This window comes from Salvelinus sp. IW2-2015, linkage group LG6.1, assembly GCF_002910315.2.
Source record: "Salvelinus sp. IW2-2015 linkage group LG6.1, ASM291031v2, whole genome shotgun sequence".
Taxonomy (NCBI): Eukaryota; Metazoa; Chordata; class Actinopteri; order Salmoniformes; family Salmonidae; genus Salvelinus; species Salvelinus sp. IW2-2015.
Genome location: NC_036845.1, coordinates 15,110,439 through 15,134,948, shown reverse-complemented (window position 1 = coordinate 15,134,948; position 24,510 = coordinate 15,110,439). Strand labels below are relative to the sequence as shown.

At 44.5% G+C, this 24,510-nt stretch overlaps 2 protein-coding genes and 1 long non-coding RNA gene across 3 annotated transcripts; 1 reads left to right on the top strand and 2 right to left on the bottom strand.

Annotated features, from left to right (window-relative positions):
• Positions 1–270: 270 nt before the first annotated feature.
• On the bottom strand, positions 271–1,398 carry LOC111964673 (interferon-inducible GTPase 5-like). Its single transcript, XM_023988513.1, has one exon. The coding sequence runs from the start codon at positions 1,396–1,398 to the stop codon at positions 271–273; it is 1,128 nt and encodes a 375-aa protein (XP_023844281.1).
• A 1,856-nt stretch (positions 1,399–3,254) lies between these two features.
• Positions 3,255–20,498, top strand: LOC111965182 (uncharacterized). Its single transcript, XR_002877482.2, has 2 exons — positions 3,255–4,165; positions 20,145–20,498. It is a non-coding gene; the product is annotated as an uncharacterized lncRNA (long non-coding RNA).
• Positions 12,329–19,984, bottom strand: LOC111965181 (myeloid cell surface antigen CD33-like). Its single transcript, XM_023989213.2, has 5 exons — positions 19,555–19,984; positions 18,975–19,295; positions 14,572–14,698; positions 14,274–14,355; positions 12,329–14,122 (listed from the first exon to the last, which is right to left on the bottom strand). The coding sequence occupies exons 1-5, from the start codon at positions 19,955–19,957 to the stop codon at positions 13,700–13,702; spliced, it is 1,356 nt and encodes a 451-aa protein (XP_023844981.1). The 5' UTR covers positions 19,958–19,984; the 3' UTR covers positions 12,329–13,699.
• Positions 20,499–24,510: the final 4,012 nt, after the last annotated feature.

Here is a 24,510-nt window from a genome sequence, read left to right as displayed (position 1 = left end):
AAGACACTTGCCAGTTGGTCAGCGCATTCTCGCAGTACATGTCCTGGTAATCCATCTGGCCCTGCGGCCTTGTGAATGTTGACCTGTTTAAAGGTTTTACTCACATCGGCTGCGGAGAGCGTGATCACACAGTCGTCCGGAACAGCTGGTGCTCTCATTCATGTTTCAGTGTTATTTGCCTCGAAGCGAGCATAAAAGTAGTTTAGCTCGACTTGTTGCACTACCTAATGAATATGACCCAGGTATTTTTAGCCCTCCTCTTTACCTCCTTCATTTCCCCTCTCCTATACCAGCAGCAGCCAGTATCTTCTCTTCGTCAACCCCCATCTCATCGATGGCCCCATTGAGAGCCTGCAGCATGGTAGTGAAGGAACGACCGGCTGAGCGGGCGTGCCTGGGCATGGCCATCTCCACCAGCCGGGTCGTGTTTGTGGTCAACTCCTTCTCTGCCGCTGCCAGCCGAAGATTTACCTCACCCTTAGTGACTTCAACCGACAAGTTACACGTCCGCAGGGCTTTGAGCCGTGCCGGATCCACACGGCGTTGCCATGCCAACCGCTCCACAGACTCGTCGTCCAGACAGAGCGAGGCCCTGGCCTTGGTGAGGATCCTCACACCCACTCTGGCGTCCACCATGGAGGCCACCAGGGGCACGGGGATGGCCGACACCCCTCCAGATAGTGACGCGGCCGCCCAGACCAGGGCCTTGAATGCGTCCCTCTTCTGGGTGACCAGGACTGGGGAGAGAGTGGGCAGGGCCAGGAGGAGGGCGTGAGCCCGGATCTCTGGGAGGTCCCTCTCCATCTCCTCCAGGAGTCCTGGGAAGTCAAGTTTCTCCAGACAGGAGGGCCTCACTAGGAACACCTTAGGCAGGGCCACCCCCTGGGCCTTCATCAACTCCAGGCTGGCATTCCGCCTCTCCTCCAGACCCTTTTCTGTGTCCTTCTCTGAGGCCAGCAGGGAAAAGTACACAGTGTCCCTCTGCATAGAGCGGGCTTCCAGGAACACTGCCACGCTGTTGGCCTGGAGACTCTGTGTGAATGCCATGACCACCACATTGTACCGCAGGAACTTCACCCGCTCCATGTACCCTTCTGGTTCAAAGGGCGAGGCTGCGGGGGTGGGCGGCAAGTCCCAGAGCCTGAAGTCAGGGTGCTTGGGGTTGGGATAGATGGCCATCTCCCCTGGAGGAGTGGGGCAGGGGGACAGGGCGGCTCCATCATCCTCAGGCCCCAGGCCGCGGAGGGCGTTGATGAATGCAGACTTTTTCGGGCCCCCGCTCTCCTGCCACGGCCAGTCCTCCACAGCATCCTTGACATCTGACAGCTTGTTGTTCTCGTTGGACTCTTTGAGAGTCTCCAGGAGGTTTAGGCTGTGAGATACAACATCCACCTCCATGGCTGTGAGAGAGGATGGTCATTAGCATAGACCAACACATAGGAACACACATCTTAATAGTGGAGGATTATATTTCTTGGGCACGTAATGGATCAATTGTTATGTCTACACAGTTTAATACTGAGGTATTTATTAGTCTCTGAAGAGAAGGCAAGAACAAACGCTAACATACAGCGCAGTCCTCGAGGACCTGGAAACACAATCCTTTACTGCTTAATCAATTGGGGTTAAGTGGGAACACAACAACACAGTATTTTAACACATTTCCTCAGATTAAATGATTAGAATAAAAATGTAACGAATTGGTCAAATTACAGTATTGAATAAGTGGTAAGTGTTGTGTAAACAAACACACAATCTTAGCTCCAACTAACTGTCTGGTTTACAGTACTAATGTATGCTACTGCCTATGCCTTACCTTTGACCTGGATGAAAAAATCTAAGGGCAGACCTTGAAAGGGAAATACATCCTTATCTAATGATCAATAGCAGATATATCCTCAATACAAGTGAAGTGTGCTGACTGTGTCTGCTAGATCTATTTACAGGCCCTGTACTGTGAGTGGAAGATTCTAATCCTGTAATCCCACCCTTAATCTAGTATGGGTGTGAGCACATACTGTACACGCAACACACATGACAGAGTCCAGGTGATGTCATCTGTAAATGAACAGTTAACAGCAAAGGGACATGTTTCTTATCTTCATTTTCTTTTCATCCAAACTTCAGGAATAACACAGGTGTTTGTATGTGGGTTTGTTCGGTAGCTCTTTAAGAATTCCTTGATTGTAACAGGTTAGTTTCTCCTCTTCAACACGTTTCACAGTTTGGTATTAAAACGAAGAAGTAGGGTGTAACTCAGTAAAAAAAAATATGTTTCACTTTCAAGATAATGCTCTCATTTACTCTATCGATACTTAGTCAGAGGTGAGTTTCCAACCAGGGCCTCATGCCTGGATATCCAGATATCCATGAAAGTAAGAAACCTCTGCCAAAATCTGAGGATTTCAGGGTTAATTTGAAACATCTGCCTTCCAATCAGAGCCTGTTGTTCTGTCTTCACTTACACCAGCAGATGGTTGAGATCACCTTAAATCAGTTTCCTTTTCTGATAAATGAATATTATGATAAAAGCTTGAACTGAGAATGGGTTTCGAAGTAGGTAATGTAGCTTTGCATGTAGCTTTGCAGTTATCATCTCAAATGGAATGTCTCCATCTAGTGGTTGTTTAAAGGATATGATCTTGAACAGATACATCATGTTGAATGAACTGGATTAGTTCTATAGAAAACCTCTACTGTTGTCTACAGTCATACCATCTGTATAATCACTGTCGAATACAATTTGTGGAGATAAAAAATAGACATCCAACTTCTGACGCCATGTATTACAGAGGAGGCTGGTGGGAGGAACTGCAGGAGGACATGATCATTGTAATGGCTGGAATGAAATTAATGGAACAGAATCATACATATGGTTTCCATGTGTTTGATACCGTTCCATCCCTTCTTTTCCAGTCATTACAATGAGACTGTCCACCTGTAGCTCCTCCCACCAGCCTCCTCTGATGAATTCATATGTAAACGGGACACCATAGTGTTAGTTTAAGGATTGTCTTTACCAAGATAAGACCGTATATTGACACAGAGCATTATGGTTTCTGTAGTAAATCTACATCATGCTACATGAGAGTTAAAACATATTTTTAAAAAACAAACAATTTACACATTTCTAAAGTCATTTATAAGGCACTGACACATCGGAGCAATCTTTTTTTGCAGGTGCATGGTAACAGTTGYATAAGATGAGAAACAAGAAGGAACCCGCACACTGCTCTTGATAGTACCACTGATCTTTAATAAGCTTTTGTGAGTTTTTTAAATTAGCACCCTTATGTAGACCTAGCCCCACCCACATCCGTTCCACGCATCGAATGGGGTTGGAGGCTAGGTGAAAAACAAATCAGTGCTACCAAATATAACAATATGCATTTCATAAATATTTGAATAAAGTGTGTACATAAAACATATTAAACACGTCTGTAAAACCACAATGAGGACATCAACCTACCAAGCAAGTTTTCATAAATCATTGGGTAAGAAAAACGTCAGAGTAATCTGAAATAGGGGCATAATTCATTTTCAAATTTACAACATAAAATACATAGGCATTTCATCATTAAGACCGTCAGGAAATAATGTCTGGAGGGTGAAAATCCCAAAACATTCTCTTTTGCTCAGAGTATTAGTTATATCACCTGATATCTTAACTTTCTCTATGCCACAAAATCTAAAGGTAGAAATGTCATGTTTTAGGTCATTAAAATGTACTGCGACTGTATAATCCCTGTCGTTTCTCCTAATTGAACTTTTATGTTCACTGATTCTCTATTTGAGAGAACGATAGGGTTTTACCTACATAGCACAGCCCACATGGACATTTAATAATGTAGATAACATGGGTGGTGGAGCACGTAATAATGTCATTTATTTGGAACCGTTTTCCTGTATGTGGGTGGCAGAAATATTCACACTTCATCATATTGTTGCACTGTGCGCAACCTCTGCATTTATAGCTACCATTTGGAAGAGGGCGTAAAAGAGCCTGCCTGATTTTCTTGTGGCTTGCAGTTGGCATGGACCAATTCATCGCGTAGATTACGACCTCTCTTATACACAATAAGTGGTGGATTCTTAAATTCAGCAGGCAAACTTGGGTCCGTGGATTTAACATGCCAGTGTTTCTTGACTGCATCTCCCACTTTTCGTGAGTTCAAAGTATATGTGGTTGTGAACATTACAGAGTGTTCTTTAGCTCTAGTGTTTTTTTTGTGTAGCAGTTCATCTCGTGTTTTCCCCAATGCCAAATGAAGAGCTTCATCCACACATTGTGGAGAATAAACTCTTCTTAGAGTCTATATAACCTATTGCGCATCTCCGCTGCTTTTTCTAGATAGTCCTCTGTGAAGTGGCATATACAGCGCAGTCTGGAAAAACTGGCTTCTTGGAAGTCCTCTTTTTAATGGCTCAGGGTGGAAACTGTCCTCCTGTAATATAATATTTCTGTCCGTTTCTTTTCTATACAGTGTTGTAAACATGGTTCCATTTGATTTCTCAATCCATATATCGAGGAAATTAACACGTTTAGTGTCACATTCAATAGTGAATTTGAGATTGGGTTCAATGTCATTGAGTGATGACATAAAGTCTGACAGCTCTTTTCCCGTTCCTCCCCATATGCAAAAAATTGTCGATACCACTTCAAGACTTTATTCGAAAATTGATTTTTGTTTTCATTATTAACAAAACGGTCGTCAAAAATACCCACATAAAGGTTAGCATTGCTCGGAGCGAATGTGGAGCCCATCGATGTTCCATTCGTTTGGAGATAGTATTCATCATCAAACCTGAAATAGTTATACAAAACATATTCAGCTAGCTCTAGAATAACGTTTGTTGGTGGGTATTCGTTAGTATCTCTGTCTCTCAAATAGTGAGCTAGAGCTGACCCCCCCCCCCCCCCCCACCCGGGAATGCTGGTATATAGACTCTCAGCATCAAATGTGACCCTGTCTCTTATACACATCTAGATGTGTATAAGAGACAGCTGTTAAACCAGTTATTGGAAGCAGTGCAGTGCGTAGCAGTGCAGACGTGGTTTGTCGTTCTCCCTGTAAATTTTGTATTTTTGTATTTTTTGTATATATTTAAATATATTTTCAATCTCTTTTTCCATTTTTTCAATTTAATATACCTTCCGGCAACCCGCCTCTCCCAATGTGATACAGATCTTCTATTTTTAGACCTTATAGCCAGCCAGAACCTCCATCAGAAGCTAGCCATCAGAAGCTAACCAGCTAATTAGCTACTAGCTATTTAGTCATTGTTAGCCACTGCTAGCTGCCTTTACATTTAGCACAGACACCAGCCGCTTTTAGCCTGGATAATACTTGCCAGCCTGCCAGTCTGCATATCGGACTGTTTTTCTCCACTACAACATTGGATTCATGCCGTAAGCCCTGGACCATTACTCCAGATCATTGTAGATAGCTAGCTGCCACCGAGTGGCCCAGCCCCGAAGCTAGCTTTCCGGACTCTTCACTAACACGACTAGAATCCACTACACCACCGGATTCCTGCCGTAAACTCTGGACCTTTGCACTGGATCGTCTCTGCTAGCTAGCTACTACCGAGTGGCTATAGAGGCTAAGGCCCTTGTCCCGAAACTAGCACCAGTTAGCCGCGAGCCAGGCGCATCTCCCGGCTAGCAAACTAAATTACTCCAAATACAATATCTCTTTTGCCAACTGGCCTGGACCCTTTGTCGATCCTTTGCCGTTCCATCACGACTGGTCTGCCGACGTAATTCCATCTGTTGTGCCCTCAACCGGCCTTTGCCGGACGTCGGAGCAAACGCTTCTACTAGCCCCGGCCTGCTAACATTATTATTTTTTAACGCCATGTCTCCCGCTTGCTAGCATAGTAACGACTACCTAGCGGCTTCCCTGTTTCATCTATTGCTGTTCACTGGACCCTATGATCACTTGGCTACATAGCTGATGCCTGCTGGACTGTTCTTTAATAATCACGGTACTCCATTTTGTTTATTTTTTTTATCTGTCGGCCCCAGCCTCAGACTCAGGCCCTGTGTGTAGTTAACTGACCCTCTCTGCCCATTCACTGCCATTTTACCTGTTGTTGTTGTTGTCTTAGCTGATTAGCTGTTGTTGTCTTACCCGTTGTTGTCTTATCTAGCTCTCCCAATCAACACCTGTGATTGCTTTATGCCTCACTTTATGTCTCTCTTTAATGTCAATATGCCTTGTATACTGTTGTCATCATTGTTTTAGTTCCCTGCGGAGCCTCTAGTCCCACTCAACATGCCTCAGATACCTCTTTTGTCCCACCTCCCACACATGGGGTGACCTCACCCAGCATAACTAGTGCGTCCAGAGATGCAATCTCTCTTATCGTCACTCAATGCCTAGGTTTACCTCCACTGTAGCCGCACCCTACCATACCCCTGTCTGTACATTGTGCCCTGAATCTATCCTACCATGCCCAGAAATCTGCTCCTTTTATTATCTGTCCCCATCGCACTAGACGACCAGTTTTGATAGCCTTTAGCCGAACCCTCATCCTACTCCTCCTCTGTTCTTCGGGTGATGTGGAGGTTAACCCTCTGCGTGTCCCCAGGCGCTCTCATTTGTTGACTTCTGTAACCGTAAAAGCCTTGGTTTCATGCATGTTAACATCAGAAGCCTTCTCCCTAAATGTGTTTTACTCACTGCTTTAGCACACTCCGCCAACCCTGATGTCCTTGCTGTTTCTGAATCCTGGCTTAAGAAGGCCACCAAAAATTCTGAGATTTCCATCCCCAACTACAACATTTTCCGTCAAGATAGAACTACCAAAGGGGGAGGAGTTGCAATCTACTGCAGAGATAGCCTGCAGAGTTCTGTCATACTTTCCAGGTCTATGCCCAAACAGTTCGAGCTTCTAATTAAAACAATTAACCTCTTCCTCAACTCCCAGCTGTGCACTGGATGCCATATGTGAATGGGCACCCTCATAGATATTATCTTGACCAACTTAACCTCCAAATACACCTCTGCTGTTTTCAATCAGGATCTCAGCGATCACTGCCTCATTGCCTGCACCCGCTATGGGTCCGCGGTCAAACGACCACCCCTCATCACTGTCAAACGCTCCCTAGCAGGCCTTTCTAATCGACCTGGCCCGGGTATCCTGGAAGCATATTGACCTCATCCCGTCAGTAGAGGATGCCTGGTCGTTCTTTAAAAGTAATTTCCTCACCATCTTAAACAAGCATGCCCCTTTCAAAAAATGTAGAACTAAGAATAGATATGGCCCTTGGTTCACTCCAGACCTGACTGCCCTCGACCAGCACAAAAACATCCTGTGGCGGACTGCACTAGCATCGAATAGTCCCCGCGATATGCAACTTTTCAGGGAAGTCAGGAACCAATACACGCAGTCAGTTAGGAAAGCAAAGGCTAGCTTTTTCAAACAGAAATTTGCATCCATTTGCATCTAACTCCAAAAAGTTCTGGGACACTGTAAAGTCCATGGAGAATAAGAGCACCTCCTCCCAGCTGCCCACTGCACTGAGGATAGAAAACACTGTCACCACCGATAAATCCACGATAATCGAGAATTTCAATAAGCATTTCTCTACTGCTGGCCATGCTTTCTTTCTGGCTACCCCAACCCCGGCCAACAGCTTCGCACCCCCCGCAGCTACTTGCACAAGCCTCCCCAGCTTCTACTTCACCCAAATCCAGATAGCAGATGTTCTGAAAGAGCTGCAAAACCTGGACCTGTACAAATCAGCTGGGCTAGACAATCTGGACCGTCTCTTTCTGAAATTATCAGCCGCCATTGTTGCAACCCATATTACCAGTCTGTTCAACCTCTCTTTCGTATTGTCCGAGATCCCCAAAGATTGGAAAGCTGCCGCGCTCATCCCCCTCTTCAAAGAGGCTGACACTCTAGACCCAAACTGTTATAGACCTATATCCATCCTACCCTGCCTTTCCAAAGTCTTCAAAAGCCAAGTTAACAAACAGATCACTGATCATTTCGAATCCCACCGTACCTTCTCCCCTGTGCAATCCGGTTTCCGAGCTGGTCACAGGTGCACCTCAGCCACGCTCAAGGTACTAAACGATATCGTAACCGCCATCGATAAAAGACAGTACTGCGCAGCAGTCTTCATCGACCTGGCCAAGGCTTTCGACTCTGTCAATCACTGCATTCTTATCAGCAGACTCAACAGCCTTGGTTTCTCAAATGACTGCCTCACCTGGTTCACCAATTACTTCTCAGATAGAGTTCAGTGTGTCAAATCGGAAGGCCTGTTATCCAGACCTCTGGCAGTCTCTATGGGGGTACCACAGGGTTCAATTATCGGGCTGACTCTTTTCTCTGTATATATCAACGATGTCGCTCTTGCTGCGGGTGATTCCCTGATCCACCTCTACACAGACGACACCATTCTATATACATCTAGCGCTTCTTTGGACACTGTGTTAACAAACCTCCAAACGAGCTTCAATGCCATACAACACTCCTTCTGTGGCCTCAAACTGCTCTTAAATGCTAGTAAAACTAAGTGCATGCTTTTCAACCGATCGTTGCCCGCACCCGCCCGCCCGACTAGCATCACTACTCTGGACGGTTCTGACTTAGAATATGTGTAAATGACACAATGAGACAACAACAAATAAGTGCATAGGGCCGATCATTTCCCTAAGCTAGAAATGCAGAAATCTTTTTTGAGGAAAACATAATAAAGCTTACCAGCTTGTTTGCTGCATTAACCAAGGTTGCATATCTTCCAAGTCTTCATTGTCTTATTTGTCCATTCATCGGTCGCCTTCATTTTTGGGGCATCTAACTTGACCTTTAGCTTAATTGTTGCACCACAGAACAGGCACTTCTTTGATGCGACTCCTATTGATGTGTTACAACTAGGACACAGCTTACAGCTGGTGCCAGGAGCCATTCTGCATGAAAGGTGGATTTGAAAGTGTCAGAAAGAATAGCCCTATACACATTACTTTGACTGATGGAATGCACCAGGGGAGGTCCACTCTGGCATGGGGCTTGAATTGTGAGATACAAACTCTACTAACAATAGCAATTAATAAAGAGAGTTTGGCCAACTAAGGAGATGACGTTGAGTTCACATTAAACGTCAAGCCCTGACCCTTCTCAAACCCATTAAAGAAGTGCTGTGTGTGTGTTTGAAGGTGACATGGGTTTCAATGACTCAATCACATGGGTCAGATCTGATAATGGACCTTGCCTGGTACTAAAACTAAGCTTGAGGCTTTAACATTACCCCACATGTCACACTGTAATGTAAAAATGTGTCATACTAACTGTTGACTACTATTGTAACCTAGATATAGGTTACCTGCCATAGCCTCAGGTGCATAGTGAGTGTTGTTAATTAACAGATGAAACAGTACCTGGGACAGTGGGATTTGGTTACTTATTTTAAGCTACAATTTTTGAATAATCTCCTCCAGTTGATTGGCATGTTTAAACTACAACCTGGTTTGGGTTTTGAAAACACAAGAAATGGGAAGAAAGCTGAATTGAAAGAGAAAGAGTCTCCACTTAAAATTCAGCCAGAGGATGGATGGATGGAGAGAAGGGGAGAGAGAGAGACAGAGAGAGAGACCAAGGCCTGTACTCTGGAGCGGGATCGATTTGGAGGTGGAGGGTCCGTCATGGTCTGGGGCGGTGTGTCACAGCATCATCGGACTGAGCTTGTTGTCATTGCTGGCAATCTCAACGCTGTGCGATACAGGGAGGACATCCTCCTCCCTCATGTGGTACCCTTCCTGCAGGCTCATCCTGCCATGACCCTCCAGCATGACAATGCCACCAGCCATACTGCTTGTTCTGTGCGTGATTTCATGCAAGACAGGAATGTCAGTGTTCTGCCATGGCCAGAGAAGAGCCTGGATCTCAATCCCATTGAGCACGTCTGGGACCTGTTGGATCAGAGGGTGAGGGCTAGGGCCATTCCCCCCAGAAATGTCCTGGAACTTGCAGGTGCCTTGGTGGAAGAGTGGGGTAACATCTCACAGCAAGAACTGGCAAATCTGGTGCAGTCCATGAGGAGGAGATGCACTGCAGTACTTAATGCAGCTGGTGGCCACACCAGATACGGACTTTTACATTTGATTTTGACCCCCCCTTTGTTCAGGGACACATTATTCCATTTCTGTTAGTCACATGTTTGTGGAACTTGTTCAGTTTATGTCTCAGTTGTTGAATCTTGTTATGTTCATACAAATATTTACACATGTTAAGTTTGCTGAAAATTAATGCAGTTGACAGTGAGAGGACATTTATTTTTATTGCTGAGTTTAGCTCTATTAGGCAGGGGTGTCAAACTCATTCCACAGAGGACCGAGTGTCTGGTTTTTCACTTCAATGAACACCTCGACAACCTAACCAGGTGAGCAGAGTTCCTTAGTAATTCGTGACCTTGATTTATCAATCAAGGTTGGAGCAAAAACCTGCAGACACTCGGACCTCCCATGGTAGGAGTTTGACACACGTGGATTAAAGTAATTAACCACTCAAACTAGTTTAATCAGGTGTGTAGATGTTGCCAGAGAAAAACCCTGCACCCACCATGTAACTCCATAGACTGTAGCCTAGCTCGCTAGCTAAAGCCTAGCTCGCTTGGCCTATAGCTAAGATTTTCATTGAAAACCTTGACAGATCAGTAAAAATGTATAGTGGTTTGAGAAATGTCGTAAAAAGCTATAAATCAAACTCCATAATATTACATACTAGCGATTGTGCCCGAAAAGCTCCCCCCCTGCCAGAATCCCCCCCCCCCCCCCCCCTTCGCGTGAACACGCACGCACTTAATTCTTCATTCCTGCGACTTGCTTGCTAGTTGAGATTTCTGATCACGTTAGGCTGCGTTTCATTATATTTTTTATGTCGGTTTGATCGCGGGGGAGGCACTAGCAATGTCTGCAGTTTTCAGTTTGGCTATTTGTTTCAAGTGTGTTAGTCTATAAATAAATCTCTTTGCCAAGTTAAGTAATCTCTCCCATGTCTTATTCGACTAGTAGTTGTTCTGAAATGTTTATTGCTTGCCTACATTTTACTCCCTACTATATGTTTAATATAACACACATACATTAATGATTTATCTTGGTTGCCTATCCTGACATGAAGTTGGTTCTATAGGGGGGGGGGGGGGGGGGGGGTTTAATTTCCTTAATTTTGTGGCCAGAGTCAAATACTTTCCATAGAACAAACTTCACGTCAGGATAGGATACCCAAAATTAATAATTAATGTGTGTGTGTTATATTATATTAAACATAGAGGACGGAGTCAAATGTAGGCAAGCAATAAACATTTCAGAACAACTACTAGTCGAATATGACATCTGAAGACAGTAGGCTAAACATTGGACGTAGGCTAAACATTGGTACCGCTTCTTGAAAATAGAATTGTGTAGATATGTTAAAGCAACCAAACATTTGTCAATGTTATATTTTATTTTGTGCATTTATTTCATTATTACTTTATTTACTTTAGTTTCTTAATTCTATAGTTATACTGTTTGTTGTATAGCCTGTTGGTATCTCAGACGACCAGAACCTTAATAATAATCACCATACTTACTTCACAAACAATAATTATACTAGTTGAATGCACGGACACACAGTAGGCTACTGACACTCGCTCTGCGGTGGTCGAGAATGGGTATGAGGGCTGGACACCCTGCGACCCAGACCCTACTGTTGTCTATTACACATATACGAATGCCTTGTTCAAGTGCTACCGGAGTTCTCGGGAAATTCCTAGATCCGACTGGGAAGTTTCACTTGAATGACACTCCAAATAGGAATTACAAGTGGGAAATGGAAAATGATGTTGCCAATCTTACTGGTTTAAACATTGTTCCGAATTCAAAAGCACTTGAACACAATCATGTCGGAGTTACAACTTCCCATTTCCCACGAGAATATGAAGCCAGCATAATACAGCGTTTAAGTGCTCGTCGGTACTAGGAAACTGACATTCTGACTTGCTAACTGTTTGAACGCGTCACAGTAGCGTATATAACATGATTGACATGACGGTAATAATCATCATGGAAAGGCCTTGGAAGTGCCATAAGTGTAAGCCAACATAATTCATTATTTTACATTAACTTGTTTAACATGTAATACATGCATTATGAAGACAATTGTGTAATTTAGGCTCCACGAAATATGAAATGCGTAATGAAGAAAACCGTGTACTGTTGCCTATACGAGAAAAAGGCCCTTTCTGATTACAAGTGCACCAGTATCCCAAAGTATTAAACGAAATCAAGCATAGAAAACTGCATTGGCATTAATAAAACCATTTTCCCACGAATTAAGTCGCACGTAAATGTGTGTATTTTCTCACAAATTCTGTTCAGCAAGTCTAAAACAGTACATATAGGCATACAACTACACATTTTAAAACAAGATTAAATGAAGACAACATTTCTGTAAATTCATAACGATGAATTAGCCATAAAGAAGAACAACAATGAAATATAGGCTGTCGCGTCTATGGTTGTTGCAAAGGCTTGGAGCCTACTGGTTAAATTTGTGTCTTTTCGGACGAATTAAGCAACACAAAAACGCACGAAATTTGCTGAAATGCATTATGTACACAAATGCACGAATTGAATGTGAGATTGTGTTGCCACCACTCATGTTATCTACATTATTAAATGTCCATGTGGGCTGTGCTATGTAGGTAAAACCCTCTCGTTCTCTCAAACAGAGAATCAGTGAACATACAAATAAAATTAGGAGAAACGACAGTTGCAGTACATTTTAATGACCTAAAACATGACATTTCTACCTTTTAGATTTTGTGGCATAGAGAAGGTTAAGATATCAGACAGGGGAGGTGAGATAAATAATACTCTGAGCAAAAGAGAATGTTTTGGGATTTTCACCCTCCAGAAATGATTTCCTTAAGGTCTTAATGAAGATGAAAAATGAAGTATGCCCCTATTTCAGATTACTCTGACGTTTTTCTTATCCAATGATTTATGAAAACTTGCTTGGTACGTTGATGTCCTCATTGTGGTTTTACAGACGTGTTTAATACGTTTTATGTATGAATATGAAATGCACATTGTTATATTTGGTAGCACTGATTTGTTTTTCCTTCGCCTCCAACCCCATTCGATGCGTGGAACGGATGTGGGTGGGGCTAGGTCTACATAATGGTGCTATTTTAAAAAACTCACAAAAGCTTATTAAAGATCAGTGGTACTATCAAGAGCAGTGTGTGGGTTCCTTCCTTTTCCTCATAAATGTATAAATACACACAACCATCAAAATTAAGGTAGTGCCTCAATATATAGGTTTAGGGTTAAATCAAAATGCCAAAACATGAAAGGACAGAGGAGAAAAACGAGAAATGGTTTGACCTCTACTTCTCCAAACCACGTCTTTATCTGTCCTTCCCCATGATGACACCAAACAGAATCATTACAAAAGTAACATTACCTTAACTTCCTTAAAAAAAATGTATAACCCTCCCCCACAAATACTTGTTTCGGCTGACACAGGGCTGAAAAATAAAGAAGTACCAAAACTATTACCTACAGTAGTTTCAGTTAAACAAAGTCTCTGTATCATCAGAAAACATTCAGTCTGGAATATGAGAAAACACAGCAGTGCTGTATAATAGAAGCCATAGTACTGTGTGCTATCTCCCACGTTTCTAGACAAAATTGCTGTGTCACTCTCCACCAATAATAGCCTTGACGTTGGAGTAAAGCGCTATATCTTCATCTGTCTCTCGTACTGGCTTACCGTTCTCTTTCTCCACGTCCTTCCCTATCATCTCCTCCCCTTTCTCCGATTCCACCTCTTCCATCACACCACTCCCCTCTCCACCATCTTTTCCCCCCTCATTCTTCTTCTCTTGTTTGATTTCGGCGTACTCTGACTCTGTGGTAGTGGTCTTCTTCTCTGCCTCCTCAGGAGTCTTCTTCTTCAGTAGGGAGTAGTTGATACTGGCGTAGTGCACCTCTTTTGGTTCTTCCCCTGGGGCAGAGTGTCCCGCAGCTCCACTGGTCTGGAGCCCTCCGTTTTCAGTTCCCTCCCTCAGCTCCACCTGCAGATGTGTCAGTTCGCCCATCACTGCCTGTCCTGCATCTCTCTATGGAGTACATTACATAAATCACTGTGTTAGGAGTCTTTTGTTAGCTTGGTGGTCCCAGACCTGTTCGTGTTGTCTTGTAAACTCCTGTTGGCATGTCAATGCTAACTGAATGTTGGTAAAGCTGAAAAAATAAAAACGGATACTGCACCTGTTGGTCTTCACATGCCACCATTTCCAGGTTCGTTAAAGGGCTTTTGGAGTCTAAGTCCTTTGGGGTCCTCTTTTGGCGTCTAAGGAAAATATTACAAATTAAATTACTCAATAACTGTATTTTGGAGGGGTTAGCAAGCACTTCCATTACAATATGGTGAAAGGCATTGGCACTTTTGACAATTAATCTGATGTTCTTGATAGTAAATATAGATATGTAAGACAATCTGCAATTGATTTTGAAAACAACATACTCAGTGAATAGTATCTGTACTTCAGTAATAGAATGCATGTACCTTTTACATTTCCCTGTCAAACACAGGAAGATACAACTGATGGTGGCTGAGAGGGCTGCACCAATCACAAATGCAGCAATCAGTGGTGGGTTCAACAGCATAGCCAAGATGTCTTTAGATGCTTCCTCTATGAAGAGAACAAAGCATGTATGATTTTAGAAGTGGCTCAGAATACTAAGAATCCTCTGAAGAAAAAAAGCATATTTTCTCAATCAAAGCATGTACAGTCATGACCAAAACTTTTGAGAATGACACAAATATTAATTTTCACAAAGTCTGCTGCCTCAGTTTGTATGATGGCAATTTGCATATACTCCAGAATGTTATGAAGAGTGATCAGATGAATTGCAATTAATTGCAAAGTCCCTCTTTGCCATGCAAATGAACTGAATCTCCCCAAAACATTTCCACTGCATTTCAGCCCTGCCACAAAAGGACCAGCTGACATCATGTCAGTGATTCTCTCGTTAACACAGGTGTGAGTGTTGACAAGGACAAGGCTGGAGATCACTCTGTCATGCTGATTGAGTTTGAATAACAGACTGGAAGCTTCAAAATGAGGCTGGTGCTTGGAATCATTGTTCTTCCTCTGTCACGTTCGTCGTGACATTGTGGAAGAGAGGAGGACCAAGGCGCAGCGTGATAGCAATACATCTTCTTTTTATTAGAAGACGAAACGAAACGAACACTTTACACACTAATCAAAACAACAAACAGACGAACGTGAAGCTATACAAACAATAAGTGCAGACACTGGCAACTTACACATAGACATAGACAATCACCCACAATGACTTAATGACTATGGCTGCCTAAATATGGCTCCGAATCAGAGACAACGATAGACAGCTGTCTCTAATTGAGAACCAATCTAGGCAACCATAGACATACATACACCTAGACTAAACCCTGCCCCATAAACATACAAAACCCCTAGACAATACAAAACACATACATCCCCCCAAGTCACACCCTGGCCTAACTAAAATAATAAAGAAAACAAAGATAACTAAGGCCAGGGTGTGACAGTTCCCCCCCCCAAAAGGTGCGGACTCCGACCGCAAAACCTGACACAGAAGGGGAGGGTCCTGGTGGCCCTTCTTACGGCGGCGGTTCGGGTGCGGGGTGTGGACCCCACTCCACCATAGTCCAAACCCGCTTTGGTGGCGCCTCTGGAGCGAGGACCCTTACCGCGAGTTCCGGACTGAGGGGCAGCTCCGGACTGACTGACGACTCTGGCCGGTCCTGGCTGACTGACGGCTCTGGCCGGTCCTGGCTGACTGGCGGCTCTGGCAGCTCTTGGCTGACTGGCGGCTCTGGCAGGTCCTGACCGGCGGGCGGCACTGGCAGCTCCTGACTGGCGGGCGGCTCTGGCAGCTCCTGACTGACGGACGGCTCTAGCGGCTCCTGACTGACGTACGGCTCTAGCGGCTCAGGACAAACGGGCGGCTTTGACGGCTCAGGACAGACGGGCGGCTCAGACGGCGCTGGGCAGACGGGCAGCGCAGGCGGTGCTGGGCAGACGGACAGCTCAGACGGCGCTTGGCAGACGGGCAGAGCAGGCGGCGCTGGGCAGACGGGTAGCTCAGACGGCGCTGGGCAGACGGACAGCGCAGACGGCGCTGGGCAGACGGCAGACTCTGGCCGGCTGAGGAGCACAGTAGGCCTGGTGCGTGTTGCCGGAACTGGTGGTACCGGGCTAAGGACACGCACCTCAAGGCTAGTGCGGGGAGGATCAACAGGGCGCACAGGGCTCTGGAGACGCACAGGAGGCTTAGTGCGTGGTGCCGGAACTGGTGGTACCGGGCTGGAGACACGCACCACAGGGCGAGTGCGTGGAGGAGGAACAGGGCTCTGGAGACGCACTAGAAGCCTGGTGGGTGCGTGATGTAGGTACTGGTGGTACTGGGCTGGGGCGAGGAGGTGGCGCCGGATATACCGGACTGTGAAGGCGTACTGGCTCCCTTGAGCACCGAGCCTGCCCAACCTTACCTGGTTGAATGCTCCCCGTAGCCCGACCAGTGCGGGGAGGTGGAATAACCCGCACTGGGCTGTGCTGGCGAACCGGGGACACCATGCGTAAGGCTGGTGCCATGTACACCGGCCCGAGGAGACGCACTGGAGACCAGATGCGTTGAGCCGGCTTCATGGCACCTGGCTCYATGCCCACTCTAGCCCGGRCGATACGAGGAGCTGGGATGTACCGCACCGGGCTATGCACACGTACAGGAGACACCGTGCGCTCTTCCGCATAACACGGTGTCTGCCCGTACTCTCGCTCTCCACGGTAAGCCCGGGAAGTTGGCACAGGTCTCCTACCTGACTTCGCCACCCCCTTTAGCCTCCCCCCCAGGACATTTTTGGGGCTGACTCTCAGGCTTCCAGCCTCGCTTCCGTGCTGCCTCCTCATACCACCGCCTCTCGGCTTTAGCTGCCTCCAGCTCATCACGAGGGCGGCGATATTCTCCAGGTTGTGCCCAGGGTCCTCCGCTGTCCAGAATTTCCTCCCAATTCCATGAGTCCTGCGATCGCTGCTGCTGCTTTTTCCCACGCTGCTTGGTCCTACGTTGGTGGGTGATTCTGTCACGTTCGTCGTAACATTGTGGAAGAGAGGAGGACCAAGGCGCAGCGTGATAGCAATACATCTTCTTTTTATTAGAAAACGAAATGAAACGAACACTTTACACACTAATCAAAACAACAAACAGACGAACGTGAAACTATACAAACAATAAGTGCAGACACTGGCAACTTACACATAGACATAGACAATCACCCACAAACTACCTAATGACTATGGATGCCTAAATATGGCTCCCAATCAGAGACAACGATAGACAGCTGTCTCTAATTGAGAACCAATCTAGGCAACCATAGACATACATACACCTAGACTAAACCCTGCCCCATAAACATACAAAACCCATAGACAATACAAAACACATACATCCCCCATGGCACACCCTGGCCTAACTAAAATAATAAAGAAATCAAAGATAACTAAGGCCAGGGCGTGACATCCTCTGTCAGCCATGTTTACCTGCAAGGAAACACGTGCCGTCATCATTSCTTTGCACAAAAAGGGCTTCACAGGCAAGGATATTGCTGAAGGTAAGATTGCACCTAAATCAACCATTTATCAGATCATCAAGAACCTCAAGGAGAGCGGTTAAATTTTTGTGAAGAAGGCTTCAAGGCACCCAAGAAAGTCCAGCAAGCGCCAGGACCATCTCCTAAAGTTGATTCAGCTGCGGGATCGGGGCACCACCAGTACAGAGCTTGCTCAGGAATGGTAGCAGGCAGGTGTGAGTGCATCTGCACGCCCAGTGAGGCGAAGACTTTTGGAGGATGGCCTGGTGTCAAGAAGGGCAGCAAAGAAGCCACTTCTCTCCATCAGGGACAGACTGATATTCTGCAAAAGGTACAGGGATTGGACTGCTGAGGACTGGGGTAAAGTCATTTTCACTGATGAATCCCCTTTCCGATTGTTTGGGGCATCCGGAAAAAAGCTTGTCCGGAGAAGACAAGGTGAGCACTACCATCAGTCCTGTGTCATGCCAACAGTAAAGCATCCTGAGACCATTCATGTGTGGGGTTGCTTCTCAGCCAAGGGAGTGGGCTCACTCACAATTTTGCTTAAGAACACAGCCATGAATAAAGAATGGTACCAACACATCCTCCGAGAGCAACTTCTCCAACCATCCAGGAACAGTTTGGTGACGAACAATGCCTTTTCCAGCATGATGGAGCACCTTGCCATACGGAAAAAGTGATAACTAAGTGGCTCGGGTAACAAAACATCGATATTTTGGGTCCATGGCCAGGAAACTCCCCAGACCTTAATCCCATTGAGAACTTGTGGTCAATCCTCAAGAGGCGGGTGGACAAACAAAAACCCACAAAGTCTGACAAACTCCAAGCATTGATTATACAAGAATGGGCTGCCATCAGTCAGGATGTGGCCCAGAAGTTCATTGACAGCATGCCAGGGCGGATTGCAGAGGTCATGAAAAAGAAGGTTCAACACTGCAAATATTGACTCTTTGCATCAACTTCATGTTATTGTCAATAAAAGCCTTTGACACTTATGAAATGCTTGTAATTATACTTCAGTTTTCCATAGTAACATCTGACAGAAATATCTAAATACACTGAAGCAGCAAACTTTGTGGAAATTAATATTTGTGTCATTCTCAAAACCTTTGGCCACGACTGTACATCCTATATTTTGCATTCATATTGGGTGGGACTGGGAAGCTGTGGCTCTCAAACAAAGTATCTTAACTTATATCTTTACACCCATGCTTTTCTTATTATTATTTTAGGGTGACTTGCAGCTTCTCTCTCACTCTGCCCAATTAATTTCTGCTGAAGCACAAGGTCGGATAATGTACAGTACTTACGTGTCACATTCAATTTCAGTGTCTTCTTGGTGGTGACGCTGCCATTGAAGGTCACCAGACACGTGACCTTGGTGCCGTGATGCTTAGCTGAGGGGGTAAAGGTCAGAATTGAGAAGTGGGTTGTTGTGACGCTGGTCAAATCCTCTCTCTTTTGTATAGTGGTGTTGTCTCTGAGCTCAGTGATGTTGTCTCCTGTCCCTCTCCATGTCCATGTGATGTTAGGAGGAGTTCCAGAGCAGATCCCCGGGGCGGTGCAGGTCAGAGTAGCTGGTTCTCCCTCTGTCAGAGTAGGAATCAACACGGAGGGCTCCTGGGTCAGAGCTGGACACAGACAATACAAACTCAGAAGTGAATTTAACATCTGTGTACCAGACATCAGAGAAACATCATCAGACCCATATTAAACTGCTCCCAATAATGCCCCAAAAATTCCACCATTATTTATAAAAAAGCAGACTTTGGAAAGGGAGACTTGGGGAGGGGGATCTTGGCATTTGTGAATTGGAGGCATGTACCTGTATGTTACAGTCAGTGTACATATCTAACTGTACTTGTCACAGTGTACATAGTCATGCTGTACCTGTCACTGTGATGATCATTTTCTGGTGGTATCTAACTGCTCCTCCTATGATTTTTAATTGATACTGTCCAGCATCATTCTTTCTGATGTCGTTGATGATCACACTACAGTTCCCCTTTGTCAGGTCTGTCTCCAGTAGAGACACTCTATGGTTATAACCCTCCTGAGCTTTAGAGGGATCTTTGGAATGGAAAATGATATGTTTATCAGGGAATTTGTACCATATTTGTACCACCATGTTAAGCTTGACGCTATCAGGGTGAGTGAAATTACATGAAATAACAGCACATAGGCCAGTCTGTGCTGTTATTTTTTCTGGACTGAAGATGATGCTGTTTGTGTTTGCAGCTGATAGAGCTGCTGCTGGAGGGGCCTCATCTGATAGAGGGAAATGAATAGTCATGAGTAACACAGGACACACTTGGATACTACTTCACTTGTCCGTAACATTTTTGATGATACAGAATCAGTTTAGATTAAAATGTGTTTTAATTGCCTTACCACATCTATACAAATAGTAATGATTTCAATATTGACAATACTTTAATGATAAAAGGGACCCTACTTTGACATGTTGCTCTCTCTGCCAGGGAGAAGAGTAGAGCTGCCCAGATGAGGACCCACATCCTGCCTCCACTGCCTCAATGAATCAACCACAACACCGGGGTCTGTCGACTTTCACCTCTTTCTATGGCCTCCTTGTCTGTGTCCACACGTCTGGAGCACAGAAAGAGTATACATATGACCATATATACGTAGCTCTGTGATGAATTATGATAGATTGTGCCCAAAATTGAATTGTTTCCACGCCCACCATGCGTCGTGCGCAGTGATCATGTGAGATGAAATGTTCATGTTTTTTGAAGTGAGCACTCAGTTTGACTTGATGATGATCCGTTTCGGATCGAAACGTTGTCAATAAAGTGGAGAATAGGGAGCTTCAACAGTGTGCGGGCCTTCTTGTTCTTCACTATGACCATAACAATTCCTCCCATTGCCAGCTGTGAATTCATCGGCATTCCTAACATCTGACATGATCTCTTCATGACACGTTTATAATCGTTACAACCTTCTTAGCACATTGTTTTCAACTGTAATTGAATGCACGGAGAGAAGATGTCAAAGTCCTAGTAATGTTTTATTTGACCCTAGTTGTCTGGAATCTATTTAAATCCACATGGTAACGGAGTAATTACATACTTTTTACCTAAGTCACATGGGGAGTCATTGTAACAAACAAAGTAACAATTGTTTCTACCAAGGAATAAGGAGTTACTCGTTTTGTTAAATCATTTCAAGTTATGTCCAGAGTTGACCATTTTTTCCAAGCACTTAAAAAATACATATTTATTTTTGCCATGCAACGAATAAGACTGAATCAGCACATTACCTCTCTCTGTGTGCTCTCTCTTCCTATTGACTGTGAGCCCTGTGTGAGTCCCTGATGGGTGTGAACTGTCACTTCATGTCCCCAGTCTGTTACTCCTCCCTCTAACCTGGTTCTGCATCCAGGAAGTCCCTCTGTACTGCATCCCACCCAGCCATACTGGACTGTATCTAGACCATAATCAACCCAAACACATCAATCCACTGATCAACCACCACTACAATCCCCGTAGCTTTAATATTTAGATAAATTATGAAGTAAAACTATAAATTGTACCTTATTCAAAAGCAGTAATACTATAATTTTGTGTAGTTGTAAAGCAAATGTGCATGTAGTCATAAATCAACATAATTCAATCCATGCTACAATGCCTCTTTTAATATTTTTGGTAAATGCTTGATTTTACAGCCCTGTGTCAGCTCGTACTGTATGTGCCTGGTGGTTGTACGTTTTCAAAAATAATATTGACTAGTTGTACAACGAAGCAAGTTTTGAAGGTGTTTTAGTCATGTTTTTTAAGGAAGTGTAATTTTACTTTTGTAATGTTTCTGTTTTTTCACAGTGGGGAAGGACTGACAAAAACGTGGTTTGGAAAAGTAGAGGTCAAAGGATTTCTTGTTTTTTTCTCTATTCCTTCAGTTTTGCATTTCAATTGCAAAACCTTCAAGGGGGCAAAACCATTCATCTTGAGACGACGGTGGAGGTTGTGTACATTACTAATCACTGAAAATATCAAAATACCCAATGGATCATGATAGTTTCTAGTTAAAAAAAAGTAGGGGTGCAAAAACATACATTTGCACCCCTATTTTGAAAGTGGGGATGCAGCTGCTCCGTTTGCTACATTGCTCTGGCGCAGCCACTGTTTTGGATCAGTCCATTTAAAGGCTTTGCATGGTCAATCTGGCATCTACTGCGGTATGGCCTCTGTAGAAGTCAGGGCATTTACAGTGCATTCGGAAAGTATTCAGARCCCTTGACTTTTTCCACATTTAGTTACGTTACAGCCTTATTCCAAAATGGATTTTAAAAAATCCTCATCAATCTGCACACAATACCCCATAATAACAAAGCAAAAACTGGATTTTAGAAATGTTTTCAAATTTATCAAAAATAAAAAACAGAAATACCTTATTTACTTAAGTATTCAGACCCTTTGCTATGAGACTCGAACTTGAGCTCAGGTGCATCCTGTTTCCATTGATCATGCTTGAGATTTTTCACCTGTGTCCACCTGTGGTAAATTCAATTGATCGGATATGATTTGGAAAGGCACACACCTGTCTATATAAGTTCCCAAAGTAGACGGTGCATGTCAGAGGAAAAACCAAGCCATGAGGTTGAAGGAATTGTCCGTAGAGCTCCGATACAGGATTATGTCGAGGCACAGATCTGTGTCTGCAGCATTGAAGGTCCCCAAAAACACAGTGTCCTCCATCATTCTTAAATGAAAGAAGTTTGGAACCCCCGAGACTCTTCCTAGAGCTGGTCGCCCTATCAAATCGAGGGAGAAGGGCCTTGGTTAGGGAGGTGATCAAGAACCTGATGGTCACTGTGCCAGAGCTCCAGAGTTCCTCTGTGGAGATGGGAGAACCTTCCAAAAGGACAACCATCTCTGCAGCACTCCACCAATAAGGTCTTTATGATAGAGTGGCCAGACATGTGCCTCAGTAAAAGGCAGGCACATGACAGCCCACTTGGAGTTTGCCAAAAGGCACCTTTGACTTTCACAACATGAGAAACAAAATGATCTGGTCTGATGAAACCAAGATTTAACTCTTTGGCCTGAATGTCAAGCGTTACGTCTGGAGGAAACCTGGCACTATCCCTACGGTGAAGCATGGTGGTGGCAGCATCATGCTGTGGGGATGTTTTTCAGTGGCATAGACTGGGAAACTAGTCATGATCGAGGGAAAGATGAACGAAGAAAAGTACAGAGATCCTTGATGAAAATCTGCTCCTGAGCGCTCAGGACCTCAGACTGGCGTGAAGGTTCACCTTCCAACAGGACAACGACCCTAAGCACACAGCCAAGTCAACGCAGGAGTGGCTTCGGGACAAGTCTCTAAATGTCCTTGAGTGGTCCAGCCAGAGGCCGGATTTGAACCCGTTCGAAAATCTCTGGAGAGACCTGATAATAGCTGTGCAGCGACACTCCCCATCCAACCTGACAGAGCTTGAGAGCATCTGTAGAGAAGAGTGGGAGAAACTCCACAAATTAGGTGTGCCAAGCTTGTAGCGTCATACCCAAGAAGACTTGAGGCTGTAATTGCTGCCAAAGGTGCTTCAACAAAGTAGGGAGTAAAGGGTCAGAATACGTATGTAAATGTGATATTTCAGATTTTTATGTTTAATACATCTGCAACCGTTTCTAAAAACCTGTTTTTGCTTTGTCATTATGGGGTATTGTCTGTAGATTGATGTAAAAAAAACTATTTCAACCATATTAGAATAAGGCTGTAACGTAACAAAATGTGTAAAAAGTCAAGGGGTCTGAATACTTTCCGAATGCACTGCATACTTCTTGCAGAGCTGTTGTGAAAAAAGTGGTCAAGGAAGTGAGTTTGTGTTTATACTGGACATTCTGCCCCTCCCACCCCCACCTAGTGTCCACCAATCATGTCAATGCGGAGCTATTTGGAGCCCTCCGCATTGTTACAAGATTGCGGCGGTGCATGGCTATGCGGTATGGAGCTAAATTTGGCCTCTGCATGCCTCCGGGGGCTCCACAATTGCGTCACACCATCCATATGGCTCCTCCGACCACATTTCCAGATAATGCATTAATTGTCTTTTAAAGGCGCTTCATGGTCAGAGTCTGCATTGGCCGTGCAGCATTTACAGTGATATGGCCTCTGCAGAAGTCAGGGCGTTTATACTTCTTGCTCTTTGTGGAGCAGCACAGAGCTGTCGTGATGGAAGTTGTCAAAGAAGTGAGTTTGTGTTTATACAGAACCTCGCACCCACACCTACCGTCAGCCAATCATGTCAATGAGGAACTTTGTGGCGCCATCTGCATTGTTACAAAATGTGGGAGGCACACAGCAATGCGGTATGGAGCTCGATTTAGCCTCTGCATGCCTCAGAGGTTCCGCAATCACACTCTCCATATAAAGCCGACCACATTTTTGGATCAAGCATAAATTGGCTTTTAGAAAGCAATAGCTGCACCACTGGTGTTTAAAATGAAAAGGCACCTGCACCTGAAAAGGAACCGCTTCGCGGTTACAATGTAGTGAGGTGTCTTTATGCGCCTATCAAGTCAATGTTCCTAGCTCCAACAGTACAGTAGTAAACTCAACATAAAAATAAATATCCTCTCACTGTCAAAAAGGCCCTAGCCTTATTTTCAGCTAACTTAACATGTGTAAATATTTGTATGAACATAACAAGATTCAACAACTGAGACATAAACTGAACAAGTTCCACAGACATGTGACTAACAGAAATGGAATAATGTGTCCCTGAACAAAGGGGGGGTCAAAATCAAAAGTAACAGTCAGTATCTGGTGTGGCCACCAGCTGCATTAAGTACTGCAGTGCATCTCTTCCTCATGGACTCCACCAGA